Source organism: Melanerpes formicivorus, unplaced genomic scaffold, assembly GCF_026170545.1.
Source record: "Melanerpes formicivorus ecotype bairdi unplaced genomic scaffold, bMelFor1.0.p_v2 SCAF_4, whole genome shotgun sequence".
In the NCBI taxonomy this organism is placed as follows: Eukaryota; Metazoa; Chordata; class Aves; order Piciformes; family Picidae; genus Melanerpes; species Melanerpes formicivorus.
Genome location: NW_027142356.1, coordinates 16,410,169 through 16,426,010, shown reverse-complemented (window position 1 = coordinate 16,426,010; position 15,842 = coordinate 16,410,169). Strand labels below are relative to the sequence as shown.

Genomic DNA, 15,842 nt, shown 5'->3' with positions numbered 1-15,842 from the left:
AGGAAAGAACGTGTATTTCAGTGGCCATAGGTAAAGTCTGAATTTTATAGGGTGATAAATGAGATAATCAGTCCTGTGTCCCATCTGTCCATCACACTACTTCAGTGAATAATACATTTTTAGCATCGTCATCAAGCTGAAGAATATCCATTTTCCAGCCAGACAGTCACAGATTCTTCTACCAGAAGCATGACAGAAACTATTGAAAACAAGTTAAAAATAATATATAAATAAAATAAACAAAACCCAACCAGTTTGCAGGTTCAGGCGTTTAAATCGGTTCCAGGCAAGAGTATGATATGCAAAGATTATTAAAAGATATTCTATTTCTTCATTATTTTATGTGGTGGTTAGTTGAAGACTAGAAAATGTCTCCTCATTCTTTCATGAATCCACAGTTTCATGAAGGATGATAACCCAAGGGGGAAAACGGGTCTATTCTCTACAGATTCCTAATAATAACTGTGGTTTACACAAGGTTAGCACACAGAGGCCACAAAATCACCTCAGATGGGGCTGTGTTAATCCACTTACAGATAAAATGAGGACACTGTCAATGACTTGGCATCTGCTACTTAATTCTATTTTTTTTCATTCCTGTAGGACAAAACTTTGTTCCATCCGGTAAGCAGCAGCTGCATAGATTGCAACCCAGCTGAGAAGAAGATTTTCATGAACAGATGTGATCCTTTATCTGAAACTCAACAGTGGATTTTTGAACATAGTAATATGACTGTTTTAGAAAAATTTAACAGCAAGACCAGTTCCTAGAAAGAAAAAAAAAAATGAACACACCTGATTTCATACAGACTGCAGACTACATTTTTGCCAGCATCTGGGTCAGAGGAATCAGGAATTAAATTTCCTAGATCCATGAAATCTGTTCTGAGGATTAAAAAATGCCACAGCAAGAGCCAGCAGGCTGTCCTTGTGGATGTACAGTATCTGAAGAACTTGGCCAAGAGCCTCACCGGATGCTGCTTGAGAGCTTCAGGCTGAAAATTCCCTTGCTGGTCGAGGGAGAAACTTTGTTTAAAAACTGTTTAAAAGTACTCCAAGTTAATAAAGTAAAACAAAACTCTAGAGTTTCTCAGGTCAAATCCTGCTGTAGTGAGTAGCTCAGAACAGACACTGTAGTTTGGGATGGGTATATGGTGTGCATGATGGCTACAGGAACAGGAAGAAATCCTATAGATGCCGATAGAAGAATAATGATGTCCCAGCACCCCCTAGACAAAATATGTGCTCTGTTGACATTCTCTTAATAAAAGGTTGGGTTAAGCAGGTTTAACCCTTAGAACCGTTGCAATTAATTTCACCTACCTACCTTTTACATTCCATTCATTACCAAAACAGAAAGGGCAGAGATCTTAGGATCTAGAATTACACTGTAGTGAAGCATGAAATAAACTGTAAAGTTTTGCCCTCACATTTCACCCCTTCAGGGAATTAAAAAAAAGTAAAGCAAATGTGTAGAAATTGTGATTCAAATCCCATTGTCACGCAGGGTGAGGTTAGTGACAAACATAACAGCAGCAGCTGCAGCATAATGGAAGGCTTGTGGACTGGCTGTCTCTTCTAAAGGTAGAATCCCAGCAAAGTATAAATTAAATTGAAAGTGGGCTAGGGGGGCAAAAAATAAATTAGGAGAGTAGGAAATAATTAGATACTGCATGTTCAGCTAGGTTACTCAAATTACCATCGGTACACTGCCATCATGGAAAGGTGTGTTGACTCCCTGCAGTGCAGCCTCAAAGATCTTGCAGAGATCATGTGGTGCTCTTGACAGATAGGAGCAGAGAAAAAAAAAACTGACATGAAACTAGTTGGGTGGTTTCAGAGTTTTTGAAATCCACAATGGAAATCATGTGAACTTCCCAGAGATAGCAAGTAAATGGTATTGTAGATCTCATGAGAGAGGAAACAAGAAGTGCTAACAAGTTAAAATTTACAATGTTTTGTACTTTTTGGCACAGGCACAATTCAGAGTTAGACAGGCTTCTGTCACACTGGTGATCATTACAGCCCATTGTGTTCCTCAACCCATTAAGCTGTTGGCATGAGAGACCACTAAAACTCATTTTAGGGGTCCTATGGTTCTTTTCATCAGTGACCAGTTAACACAAATGTATGGAACATAACTGATAGGCTTGGGATTTTTCAAGGTAAGAGCAAGTATAAATTTGTATCAAGTAAGTACATGGCATGGTTTTACTTGCAAAGATGAATTTACAGATGAAAGCACCATAAATGCAGATGATCACATTCTCTAGAAGGTGGTTGTAACAGTGCTTTCAGATTCCAAAAATACCATCTGTAATTAAGTTACTTATTCTGATTGCTGGAGAAGAGGCTGGCTAACCAAAATACTGATGTGCAATCTGCCTTGTTTTGAGAGTAGAATGACTGTGTTGTATTTATTGCTCCTTAAGCTGTGTTTATGCACAAAGAGCATTGATTGCATCCAGAGGATGGTTCTAGTACCAATAACTATGTGCCATTTTATGGCAGCACCTTGTAGCTGTAGATTAAGACCCTAAACTGTAGGTCATAGGAACTTTTTAGGAGGGGAATGACATCCTGTAGGATTCAGGATGCATGCACTTGGAAAATTAATCCATACATTGAGCAGTTGCTGCAAGTGAAGAGATCTTTCCAATAACCTGGAAGAAATGTGTTCATAGAGTTCATATTTTATTATTTTTAAAAATAAGCTTGTTTAGGTATCGTTTAAATATCGTTTGAAGATATGGTGCACTCGGGATTGTAAGCAGTAAGGCCACTGTATAAGAATACTTGAGATTTGTTTAGCTCTCAGTACACAGAACCAGACCAACCACTGCAGACTGTCAGCCTTCCCAGGTGTAGTGCTTGCAACATCATTTATTTGCAGCCTGAACATCAGGAAAAAGAATTTGATAAAAGAAAATGGCTGCATAAAATGTAAATGGAGCCCTCAGGTTGCTGATTGCAACTGGCCCCAAACTGTCAAAGTCTTGGAAGCAACACTGTATGCCCAAAATAGAGAGGCAAAGGCAGATTGCTAAACCAGCTAAACAGTTCATATTATGCACAGACTGATAGAGTTATATCATTCAGGGTCTGACTGCATGTCAGTGGTCTGATTTTTGAAATGTCTAATGAGAGCTAGGCTGCTGGTGGTGCAAAGAATTCCTGTGCTTTTCACAACCTTCACTAGTACTGCACAGCATCCTGCACTGCCAAAGGAAACCTTTCCTTACCCATAGCTGGACACTAATTGTAAGTTCCAGCAGTCCTCATCATAAAACAATCCACCTGATTAACATTGGGGTGTTCTGGACAAACACAGTAAGACCTACATGGTTTTATAAGCAACGTGTAAGAAAAAATGTATTGGAGTTTACTGTGAGCCAACAGTGAGCAACTGTTGAACAGTCTGGAAATATAAAGGTTAAATGGAGGTCCATATCTTGAGAAAGGTTTAATAAGAACTTGCCACAGTGTGGTAATGGAAACATGTACCTGCACATGTGTATGTGTGTGTATATATATACATATATATCTATGACCAGTGGAAAGAGGTAGATGAAGAGGAAAGGTTTGTATTCATTTCATGGACCGATCTTTCAAACATTCAATATAACTACTGGACTACTACAGGAAAAGCTGGAATGAACAACAAGTGCAAATACAACTCTGAAATCATATGTGTTTCCAAGCCTTGGGGGAGAGGGCTTAAAGGAGAGGAGGTGCTGATAAAACAAAGCATTTCATGTGTTGGAGAGCAGCCTTGTTGCAAGAGGCATGACAAAACAGCAATTTTCACTGGGCACTGTCTTATTTTAGAAGAGTGAAATTGCTTTAGAACAAATATTTCTGCAACAGTATGGGTGTTGTAATGATACAATGCATCCTTCCTGGGTGCTATCAGTTTACAAATAAACGGTCTGTAGCTGCTGAATTAGATCTTCCTCATGATAAAGACAGACTAAGCTTGTAAGGAAACTGACAAGCACTTAACAGCTTTTGTTACTGGCAATTTGCCAGGCATAAGTATCTCCATGACCTCACTGAAATCGGATGCCACAGAAGATCACAGAAGAAACATATAAATAGCTTAGCTAAATTGATTTGATGGTTGCACCACTGTAAGAATGGATGTCTCCTTTGGGTTTGGTTGGGGTTTAGGGGGTTTTGGGGTTTGGCTGTTTTTGAAGGCATCATAATCAGAATTCATTTGCATTTTTACTGCTAGCCTCTACTGGGAACTGAGCGAGTGGAACCCTTTTAACATACCCAGATAGATTAGGGATGGAGCGTATAAGGAAGACAGTACCAGGAGGCTTTCAATGTGGCTGCCACCAGGGGCATATCCATTAGCTGTTTAAAGAGAGAATCAATCTTTAATGCTGTTAGCCTAGTGTTTTTCCAGATGTGCAATTTAAAAAGAAAAAAAAGAAAAAAAGTAATGGTTTAATCCATCCAGATCCATCAGGGCTGCTAGGGAAACCATTTCAAAACACCTGAAAACAAAAAAGCTGATCAGAATTATATATATATATATATATGTATATATATATACTGTAAAATTCATTAATGTGTTTGTTTAACCCCTTTCTAAGTCTGTTCTATATGTCCTCCTAGAAAAAGCAAAAGGGTGCAAGAGTGCTTCTACATAATATCTTGAGGATCTTGCCCTATCTGAAAGACAGTTTTGACAGACCTTTAAAAAATTAGAAAGTCTAAGCCAAAAGGTAACAAAATCTGAACAAACAAAGAAAGCACAAACACAAACCAAACAAAAACAACTAAGGAAATACACCTGGCTATTATGTCTTGGGTACCAAGAGATTCTGCTATATTTCTTGTACTAAAATAGCATCTCTTGACTGGATATTTTTAGATTAATAAGTAATATGATTTATTACATCTTTACTGCTTTCTCAAAAAAAAAAAAAAGTTCAAATTACATTTTAGTGAATCTGCATAGTTAATTACTGGCAGGAGGTTTTAAACCACATGGTTAATTACTGACAGGGTTTTTTTAACCACATATAATACAAAAATCTGTCCTTATGTCTCCTGTTACTCCCCTCTTTCCTTGTTATAATTCTGAATGCACTGGACAGAAAATCTAAACAGAGGGGGGGAAATACTTCTAAAAACTATCTAAAAAACTTGTAAATATATATATAACTTTATATATATATATAAAGTTCAGCTAGATATGATCAGAAAAATACATCACAGTTCCAAAGCTTCAGCAGCCTTCAAAAATCACATCTACTCCTTGTGATGGGTTTCTATTCTTTCAATGTATCATTAGTACTAGAGGTACTACTCCTTAGTAGTACTGCTCTTGACTTCTGAAAATGATGTGCTGTCATTTAACACAGTAGAAGGACAGCCTCACCATGCTGAGAGAGAGGGAAAAAAATCCCTTTCCAAGAACATTTCATGAAAAAAACAACTTTCAAACATTGCAGTCTGATATGCCTGAAGAGTCTTAGCTATTTACAAAGTTGTCTTTTTCAAGGGACCTGGTAGTGCAGTAGGCACTACAGTGGCCCTTATGAAAACAATTAAGACAATGGGAAACAATGAGGACATGGGTTCAAACAACAAGAATTTGCTGTTGCCTAAAGATGCCAGTCCACAGCACTGCCAAGCAGGTTAATTATAAACAAAGAGAAGTTTCTTTTGTGTGGCCGCTGTGGTAGATGCCCAGCTTCACAGAATATACAAATGAGAATGAGCCTTGCAAAGCAGCCCAGCAGGAAAGCTGGTGTTCTGTGGAAGATGTAGAAAATGTCACAGTGATCCCTGTTAGAGAAGAACATGAATAGGGTGTTGAGATGCCTATAAACAGACAGTTGAAAGGATGTGAAGGGAGCTGCTGTTAGACAACTCTGGTAAGTGGTACTATCAAAAAGGTACTAAGACATAGGAAAAGACAACTCAGTCCTCGTTAACCTTAGACCTCATTAACCTTGGCAGCACCCCTAACGCTTTCTCAAAGCTTTAGCTGATTTAATTAAGTTAATCCTTCACCTCTCCCAGTAAATGACTGAAAATGGAAGGCATCACAGCCCAAGCAAATTTCTCCTGATCATCTTGGAGCATCTCATTGATGCAAAACACCACTAGGCAGAGTTTAGTCAAAACCCCTAACTGGCACCAGAACTAAAACATTATGAAAGATCTGTAGGCATTTGGCATCCCTCTGTGAAAAAAAGTTTCACTTGCCTAAAGGAGTGATTGATGGTAATGATCCTAGATTAAGAAGATCAAGAATCATGAGTTTGCCTGGAGGTGAAAGGCCAAATGGTGAGATTAGGATTTGGCAGTTTAATTGAGAAAGGAAAGGAAATAGATGGCAAAAGGAAACAAGCAGGAACTAGGTTTAATTCTGAGTTTGACGAAAGTATGACCTACAAAGGACAGTCACCGATAATTTTAGAAGCCTCTTCATACCAGGCTTGTGTGTTTATTTCCATCACAAATATTCAGGAATTGAGAGGCAATCAGTTCCACCCACTCCTGCAAAAGATTTAAACTTAGAATAAAGATAATGGTATGATCAAAATTATATTGATCGTGAAATACACGAGTGCAGCTAGAGTAAATCTTTGCTGGACATGCCAAGTCAGTGCTGAGATTTCCACCACAGGTATGTATGTGCATTCCTGAGGATACTTTGTGGATGGTGTGTAGAAGCAGAACATTGTGGTCACTGTTTTACCTCACATTAACATTTCTCAGGCTTTTTTGAAAGAAGAAAAGCATTTACTTAAATTTTCCATGAAATGTCAACCCAGAGTAGTACCAAGTAGCTCTGCCTATGCCCTACCTTGATCAAGGCAATGCATGTTTCTCTTCAGATATCATATATAGCTCTTCCAAAACAAAAAAAAAAAAGAATGGTGTGGCTCTGCCTTTGTGACTCCTTGCAGCATTCTCCTCTTTTTATTGTTTTATTTATTCTTTTCCTTTTTGGTGTTTCTTCCCCTCTGCTGCCTCCCCATCTCCAGGATTCTGTCAGAATGTTGGTCCTCTTCCTTCCTTTCAGGTTTGTGCCAAGGGGTGTTTGTGCTGTTGCAGATCACTTCCTCAAGATGACAGTGACAAAAGCTAGTTTGATCTTCACTTGGCAGAACCACAAGCCCTTCTGCCTGTGGTATTCACTTGCTGCAGCTTGTGCTAGCAGAGGGGTGGGGAGGAGAAAGACACCTGAGAAGAAGGGAGAAGTTATGTCCTTATGGGTCAGTTTTACTACAGATTTTGTCCATGGAAGTTATATCTCCTAGCAGAGAGAGGCAAACATCTTTGAGAGGGAAAATCACATGAATGACCTACTTTCTCATCCAGCTTCAAAATTCAGTGCTACCCAGAGACAGGAATAGGTAAGAACAGAAGCACCTTATTCAGCAGATACACTTCTTATGAATGTTTGGAAAGAGCTGAACTTAACTTTGGCAAAGCAGGTTTTAATTTGTTACTGAGCTAATGTAGATTACAAGAGTCTGAGTTAGCATAATATTAAAATGTGGTGTGTATAAGCCACCAGGGGGTTATAACAACTTTAACTGAAGGCATTGTTTCGAATCTGAAATGGATGTGCAATCTCTGAGGATTGCATGATACAGGTTAGCCTCTAGTCAAGATGCAGAGTGCCAGAGGGGCTTTTTTATACAAAACTCAGAGATTGTCTAATGTGCAGCAGCTTTTGATCTCAGCTGTACAGGGCTCGAGTTTATTTGAATCTAAATATATCAACAAAGTTAATATGTATAAAAAGATGTCCCCATGATTATCATTATCAAAGCTGTGTTTGCAGAGATGGCAGGTAAAACATCAGGTTCTTTTCCATCAGCAGAAAACCATTTTGTTTAATTCCTGTTTGTTTTTATACACCTCCAGAGTAATTTATTTGTAAGCAAAATACATGGGTAGAAGTTGTATCCTGTCCCTTCACTTAACTAGTTCCTGGGAAATGGGAGTACCAGTGTGAGAGATGTACAAATGCACTGATAAAAGAACTGTCAGCCGAGGAAGAAGGATTTCATATCGAAGAAAAGGAAGTCCTCCTAAAGTTCATTTTCCTTTATTCCTGTCATACCAGCCTCCAAATTGCATCTGCTGCTCTACAGCAAAACTTGCTATGATAATCTACCCTTGGAAGGACAAAGATGTCACATCAGGGCTCGGCTGCCATTTTTCCATACAAATCTGCACTGCAGTTATGCAACCTGTTCTCTGAGGTTTGACCATTCTCTGTAGTTGCTGTGCCTGCAAAGGGTGTTCCTTCTGACTTTGCCCTGACCTGCAGTTTTCCCACCTCAGACTCTGTTGCCTGAAGTAGCTTGGTATTGCTCACCTCTCCAGACACTCTGGTCCACTGCACATCTCTTAACACTTCACAGCAGTGCAGTGCACATAAACACAGTTTTAACAAGCATTCAGGGGCAAAATATAAATTTATGGTCCCTTCCGAGCCTCTGAGATACTTTTATTTAGCAACTAGCCTTTCTGATGCTCAGAGTATTTTCCAGGCATCTCTGTGAATAAACACCTTTTCCTGCAGGTATCCTGCAAAATAGCCATTTTTCTTGCTTTTCTGAGAGTCTGGAATTACAGCCTTCACTCATTAAATAACATTCAGGAGAAAACATTCCTTGGCAATTCAACTATTACTAACTTTTTTCAAAGAGCCTGGAAGAGCTGGAGACAGCTTTGTGTAATCTCTAGCCAATCACAGAACGGTAAGGATTAGAAGGGACCTCTGGACATCATCTAGTCCAAGCCCTTGGCTAAAGCAGCTATGCCTAGATAATGTATCAGTAGGCAAAGCAGCCAGTGACAAGCTGGGCTGACAGGCAGTTAGAGTTTGATGAACAAGTAAGGCAGAGTTGTCTAATGTTCCAAAAATCAAGATCAAATTCTTTGGTTATTGTAATTTAGGAAATATAGCTCTCTGGGGAAAAAATGGGGAAAATACTTTCTGGTGTATGCATTTGAAATATTATATAATAGACTATAATTAGTAATATATACATTATAATAAGTAAAATGAAAACCCACTTCTGTGCTGACTAGCCTGAGATAGTTGGCTTAGTTGTTATTAAAGAAGAGCTGTAGAAACTTTGACCAACTTACTGATTCATTAAAATAATGTTTTCATTCAAGACATGCTTAAAGGATTTACAGAGAGCATATGCCTGTAAATTACTGGACTGTAATTAAGAAGATGAACTATGGAATAAAAATTGTACACCTGTCCTATTTTATATTTGGATGCATTACATTACAGAATACAAAGTGAAAGATTGCTGAAGTACCATTTAAAAAAAAAAATCACCATGATCTGAATGAATAAATACCTCTCAGAAGCTACAGCATTAATGTTTCAATTTGTTGTACATCTACTGCTGCTAAAAGAACATGCTGTAAGTAGGTGAAGGACTGGACAAGCCCAACAAGCTGCAGGGCTGCCCAGGGCTATACAGCCACTCACTGTTTCCACAGCCCCAGCCACACCAGCTGTGTAATATCAACAGAAAGAGAAACCACAGTTTTCTTGTCCATCAGAGAGCACTGCTAGCTCTAGCAATACCACACCTCATATCCTGAATGGCCGCTTAAAAAGAGGCAAATGCAGAAGTGAAGACAAACCAGTCACATATGTGTAACAGTCCTCAAGTGACAAGTAAGGAAGCATTGAAATAGTGAGAAATTGATTATAGTAAACAGTCATGTAAGTAGAGATTGATGTGTCCCCTTCCACACCAAAAAAAAAACCACAAAAACCACCCCAACCTAGAAATTCCCAGTGTCACTGGTTCTTCTCACTACAGCTAAGAAAGTTCATCCATGAATATGACAGAGTTATGGTAGGATTTAACTAGAACCATCTACTTTTCATTTATTCAGGCAGCTCTCTCAGGGAACAGTCAAAGTGAACACTGCTTCTGCAGACCTATGAATGTCAAAAGTAGCAAAAATAAGAAAATTATAAGCATACATTGAAAATATGTAGCTGTTCCTTATCTAGAGAGCTTAAACGGGTCAAGTGCCCAACCCAAAAGAACAAAACCCAATTAGATCCTGTTATTTTCTGCCTAAACTGTTTGGGACTAATTCCTTACAGGCAGTTAATACTGAATAGACCTTGGTAAATAACATTCCAGATCATCATAAACTAAAACGGTGATAATAACAACTAAATAAAATATGAGCGGGGGGAGTGGGGGGTGGAAAAAACCAAACCAACAAAACAACCCAAACACACCTATCAAGGCCCTATCAAGGCCGGAGTCATTAAAGTTACAGGCACTACCCTTGGCATGGGAACAGCTAGGAAGGAGCAAAGAGAAATTATTATTAAGAGAACAATAAAGACCTTTAGAGATACACCCCCCAAAAAACCAAAAATTAGGCATTGTTTTTTTACATAGCCTGAAGTTAAGCACAGCATAACAATAGAGGCATTTCCCATTTGCATCGTTTAAAATTCACAGCCTGGGAAAAGCACAATGTGAATTGTGTGTATCAATTTACCTCCAACATCAGGTGCAAACCTTGAAGGGGAAAAGCTATAAAGAGCATTTGAAGATATGGACATATCAGGAGAGTAGTAAGTCTTGAAGCAAGGAGAAAAGAAAGAAGGAGGGATGGTATCTCATTCTGAAATCATTGTCTTGTCCTTGGTAGCAGGGAGAAGGGATGGACAGTAGAGTTAAACAGTAGTTATTAATGACCAATGTCAAAATGTAGCATTTCAGTGTGGGAAGAGGGACAAAGAGGCTGCATGGGTTTTTGCTTTGACGACTCTTTTACTTCAAGGCTGTGTTGCCATACATATTCCTGCCAGTCTGGAAGCAGAGGAGCATCCCAACTTGACTCCTGCCTAGCCTTCCTTTTTCCTCTTCAATGCACATGGATGGGGAAGAGTGAGGGCAGTTTGTGATCCTCCTGGCTGGGCAGCTGCTTGCACAAGAGGGAGGTTACTCCACCAGAGGAGGGCGGCAGCAGCTGCAAGATCTTAGCCTTCAGATACAGCTCCACATTAGCAGCAGCCATTTGGAAGTACTTGCAGAGTGCAACCACCCACTGCCTGATTCTTCCCTCATGAAGAGCCTGTGACAGCACCAGCACGTGCAGTAGCTCTGTGCATTAGCTGTCCATTAGTTTGATGGTGGCACTGCCTCAGCCAGATGTATTGCCTCTCTGCACAACTGGTAATGCTATGAGCTCTGGACAGCAAACTGCCCCAGGTGAGTGGGACGAAGGCATCTGTGCACACCTGGTTAGCAGCAAGGACTCATCCCAGGTTTTGAAGGGGATGCAGAAGAGGGTGTCTGGTGGGGTTTATGTGTTTGGATTACTCTAATGAGATTCTCTTTTTTGGTAATATTGGGGGGAGTGAAAATCAGGATTTTTAAAATTTTTTTTTCCTCTGCTTAAGTGATCCTTAAATGACATTCACCACTGTCTTATTTAAACACGTCTCCTGATTTAGAACTCATAAGCTTCCATTTTAAATAAATGTCAAGGTAAGCCTTTATTCAGTCAGAAGGAAGCAAAACTGACAAGTAGAAGGAAAGTAGCTCCCAACACCAGGCAGACAGACAAGTGGGAAGAGTTGAGAGAGCACAGCTGGGGGACTAACCCAGCAGTAGCACCTGCAAGGTAGTAGTACACAACCCTTTGCTAAAGCTCAGTAACTGCTGTCTGAACTAGATGAGAAGACAGGCACTGTGTCTGGATTTCTTAGTGCTCTTCTCCTTGCTGCCTCTTAGAACCCATATAGAGAGCAAGAAGCCATTCATCAGCTGGCATCCCCTCAAAGTTCCTCCTTAGGCCACCGCAAGCACTTAAGGTGACCCAGGAGGATCCATGCTGACACCAGTAGCACAGAAGACTGCAGTCAGGGGAAACTGCCACCACCAGAGCAATCCCCTAGCTCCTCGTGAATCCCACACATCAACAGTAAATACCAAAGGTTATATAGAGTTTTACAGATTGACCAGATTGACTTACTGTGGTGGGTTGAACATTGCCCTCTCTTCCCCTCCCCCCCTCCCCCCGTATTAAATTTGCCACACCAGCTCAGCTGGAAGCAAATGAAAGCTTTGTTTACAAACAAAACTACAGTCTACAATGAAATCCAATGAATATGCACAAAATACACAGGATTTACAATATTTGCAGGTATTTAAAATTAATGAAGGGCACAAGGACTCAAAGACCAGGGGAAACTACTAGCTTCTCCTTCCCTGCCCCACCTTACCCTCCTGTACATGAAAGGGACAAGAAACAGAGTAGAGAAGTTAGAACTTAGTAAAAACAATGCAGCCAAGGTCAAACAGAAACAAGTTAATATCTCCCAGCCCAAGGAAGTGAGAAGAGAGATAAATTGTTTATATTACTAGCTTAAGTCTGTTATCTTTCTAATGGGATTGTTTAGAACTATAATTATTTTCTTTTTTACACCCAATAGTGATTTATTTACATTTTACTACTTTCTGTTCAAGATCTGTGAAAAATTTTTAAAGGCATAGCCTAAAACTACCACACTTACACAGATCTGTTTGGGCTGTTTTGCTTCACAGTCTCCTGTTTGTATCTCCTGATCAGTGACCAGCTGTGGCTCCACCATTTTTATGTCAAGAAACCTGCATTTCCAGCACCCTAAGAAGGCAAGCTTCTGACTTTCCAAGCACTGGGACATGCAACTGAAAGGCGATGACAACTCAGAATAAGGTCAGTGACTAGGCTGTGTCATGTTGGCAAGTCGAGTGTCAGTACTACATGGGAGCTCATGAAGTAGCTTGCAGTTGTTGCTTAGACTAAGAGCAAGAACGGTCTATTTAACTGTCTCTCTAATAGCAGCTGGGAGGTTATGGAAGGGTGCAGGGACAAAACTGCACTGTGATCCACTGAAAATGCAGATGGTTTTGCTAGTAAAAACTTATGAATGTTCTACCAACAGGTGACACTAGCCAGCTGGCACACAGGTCTTGAATAGCCATGGACATAGGACTAAAAAATTCGTGGCAAGCTGGGTTTGCTTTGTTTTGTCTAAACTAGCATGCTATAAGATCTGTTCCTCTGAACTCTTAGGAGCTCCATCCTGCTTTTCAGTGCAAGAAACTACAGTCTGGCCACTTGACAAGGATAATGGTGCAATGTGTCCTTGCCAAGAGAAAGCAGAATGTCAGTGCTTCCCATCCCACCTGTCTGTCAGCATGGCTTTATGTCACTGCTGTACTTGTTGCCATTTCTGCTAAACCAAGGACAAGACACTTTTTTGCAGTAGAGGTAATCCAGGAGTCTCTTAAGCTGACAGGAAACACAGCCTAGGTGAGTTATAGGATGGGGAAAAAAAAAAAGTCATTTTTTCATGTGTTTGCCTAGCAGAATATCTATCAAAATGTGATGTGTGTCAGGCTAGTAAATGAAAAGCAAAATCCAGAAATTTCATGTCTTTTGTACTAACTACTATTGGTATAGAGAGTGTCGATAAATTTTTGTTCCATGCCAAAAATCTTAAGTCTTTCATCTGCCCCATTACTGAGATAATCTTCAGCTGTCTTGCTTTTAAAAGGTTGAAGCTGTGGTGATTCTCAGGACAGGCTGGTCAATGCATATGTGATGAAATTAAGGAAAGCTTAGCCATGCCTAAGGTCCTTAACATTTTCAGTTCCCCCGAAAGATTCCATCAAAGTAAACCTAGACTAAAATATTTCCCTTTTAAAGCACATGTTTGAAGCAAGGTGAGCTAAACATTTTTCTATTATTTGCCTGTCACAATATTCTTTATGTGGTGTCTGAGCACAGTGGTTGCAATATGCAAATATTTGGTTGACATATGCAAATGCTGCAGCTCATTTTGTAAAACAGCATGTTATGTCAGTAATAAAGAAAACACTTGGCATTGCAATATGTGTATGCATTTAAAGCCTACAGCTTTGTTTTAACTAAGGTCTTCATTTGTGTTCTAAATAATTTTCCTTAAGGATAAAAGTTTGACTGACTGGTATCTTTCAATTTATATTCTTCCAAAAAGAAGTACTCATTTAGAACTGAGTTTTTATAACATGTGGCATGTAGGATGTGTTTAATTTCTTGTAGCGTTTTGTGGATGGGTTTTTGTTGGCTTTTTTTCTTTTTAATAGATCATAGTTTTTATTCAGTCTTCTGTAGAGGGTTAACATAAGCTGATAAGTGTTCTTCTTTTAAGCAAGGTAGAAAACCTAACTTCTTTGCTTTTGTTAGTTTGGTGATCTTGGACCATTCACTAAGCAGGAACATTTTCACTGAGACCAGATCATAGTCCTTCTCTTTCTCTCTGGCTCTCAATAAGTAACATTTTTTAAAATTGTAATCTCACTGATCAGCTGGAGGAGAAAACCTCCCCACACCATCTGTTTTTCCACAGATCGTGTAGAGGTAGTTACAAGTGAGGGGAGGAAGTGACAGAGTGTAAGGAAGGATAGGAAGAGCCCAGTTAACCCACAGCCTGGGGCAGGCTCTTGCCATCCGTTGGTCTTACTGTGTTGCAAGAGCAGTGAACTGGCGGCAGGGGTCCTGCCCTCACTAGTGCGCGTCTGCTCCCAAAGCTGTACTGCAGGCCTCTCTTTAAGCGTTATTGATTGCAGTGACAACAGTTGCATACAAGCTCCAAATACTAGCTTACTTAGATGGAGATGTTTCCATATGCAAAGCCAAACTCCAGTGAAGGTGCTTGGGCTTCTCAGTGATAGACAGTTTGTGAATCTGCCTGTGAACTGCAGCTGCTAAACCGAGGTGGGGACAAGGTGTTTCCTAGTTGTTAATGAAATACGTTATACAAGGAGAACACCTGCTGGGGCTTGGCTTCTCTCAAACACGATGGACTTCATGGAGCTGCTGTAACTCCTCTTACAGAGTACAATGTAATTAATTAAGTATATAAGAACCCCCAAAGCGGACCTCTCAAGTTATCAAATTCACAGAAAAATAATTTGGTCCATAAACCATGTAGCTACCTATTTGCAGCAAAGGATGCCATGTCAGATAACCCAGGCAGCCTATATACCCTAGCAATACCTGAAGGTTACACTGCATTGCTGCTTGAACTGTGGCAGTGGTGTCTCAGAAGACAGTTCTCAAATCTTTTGACCATAGCAGGGGCCCTGGCTCCGAGTGCCATAGCAACAGAAGTGCTCCCTCATGAAAAAGCCAGCTGAGTCCAGAAAAGCTCACCAGAGACCTTTAGAAACCCTGGGAAGCTTTATGCTGAAAGGAGGAGGAAGCTGCACAAGTGTGAATCTGGAAGGACAAAAATGCTTTACCAGTCGCAAGTATCCAAAATTCACCAGTTTACATCTACAAGTATATTTTTAATATATTTTTGTTGCCTTTAGGGCTATTTGAGCTCTCTGCATATTTTGGGGGGAAGTGGAGGGTGCCAGGACTTGAGGAGTGAAGATGGGTGGATTACAGGCTTTTTAGTTGTCACAGCTAGAAGCTGCTTCAAGCTGCAAGACCTTATGGAAAAGCAGAGCGAAAATAAAGATCCTTCCTTTGGCTTCTTTTCTGCATTCTCTCACTCCAGTGCTTAGCAGAGCAGATATAAAACACAGCATACTGCTTTTGGGAACACTGGTTATGGTTACAGTTCCAGATCTGGGGTTGTCTGAGTGTCCTGGACGAGGCATTACCAAGACAGCTAAATCTGTTTTGAGCCACTGTCCCTTTCTCCTCCCTCTCTGTTGCAGGGTCCGTATTGAGGTCGAGAAGCCTAATAGGCAGGCACTGTTAAGGCTGCCTGTAGGGGAGTGGAAGCCGAACCCCATCCCCAGTCCTCATGTTTCAGA

General features: G+C 40.1%; 1 protein-coding gene across 2 annotated transcripts in view; it reads left to right on the top strand.

The window, feature by feature from the left end:
• GALNTL6 (polypeptide N-acetylgalactosaminyltransferase like 6) overlaps positions 1 to 9,366 on the top strand; it is a 440,839-nt gene extending 431,473 nt beyond the window's left edge. The window contains exon 12 of one of the 2 annotated variants that reach the window (XM_068137080.1): positions 604 to 9,366. In XM_068137080.1, coding sequence (XP_067993181.1) covers positions 604 to 771 — 168 coding nt within the window. In that variant the 3' untranslated portion in view covers positions 772 to 9,366. The remainder of the gene's footprint in view (positions 1 to 603) is intronic. The other variant, XM_068137081.1, reaches the window with a different exon arrangement.
• Positions 9,367 to 15,842: the final 6,476 nt, after the last annotated feature.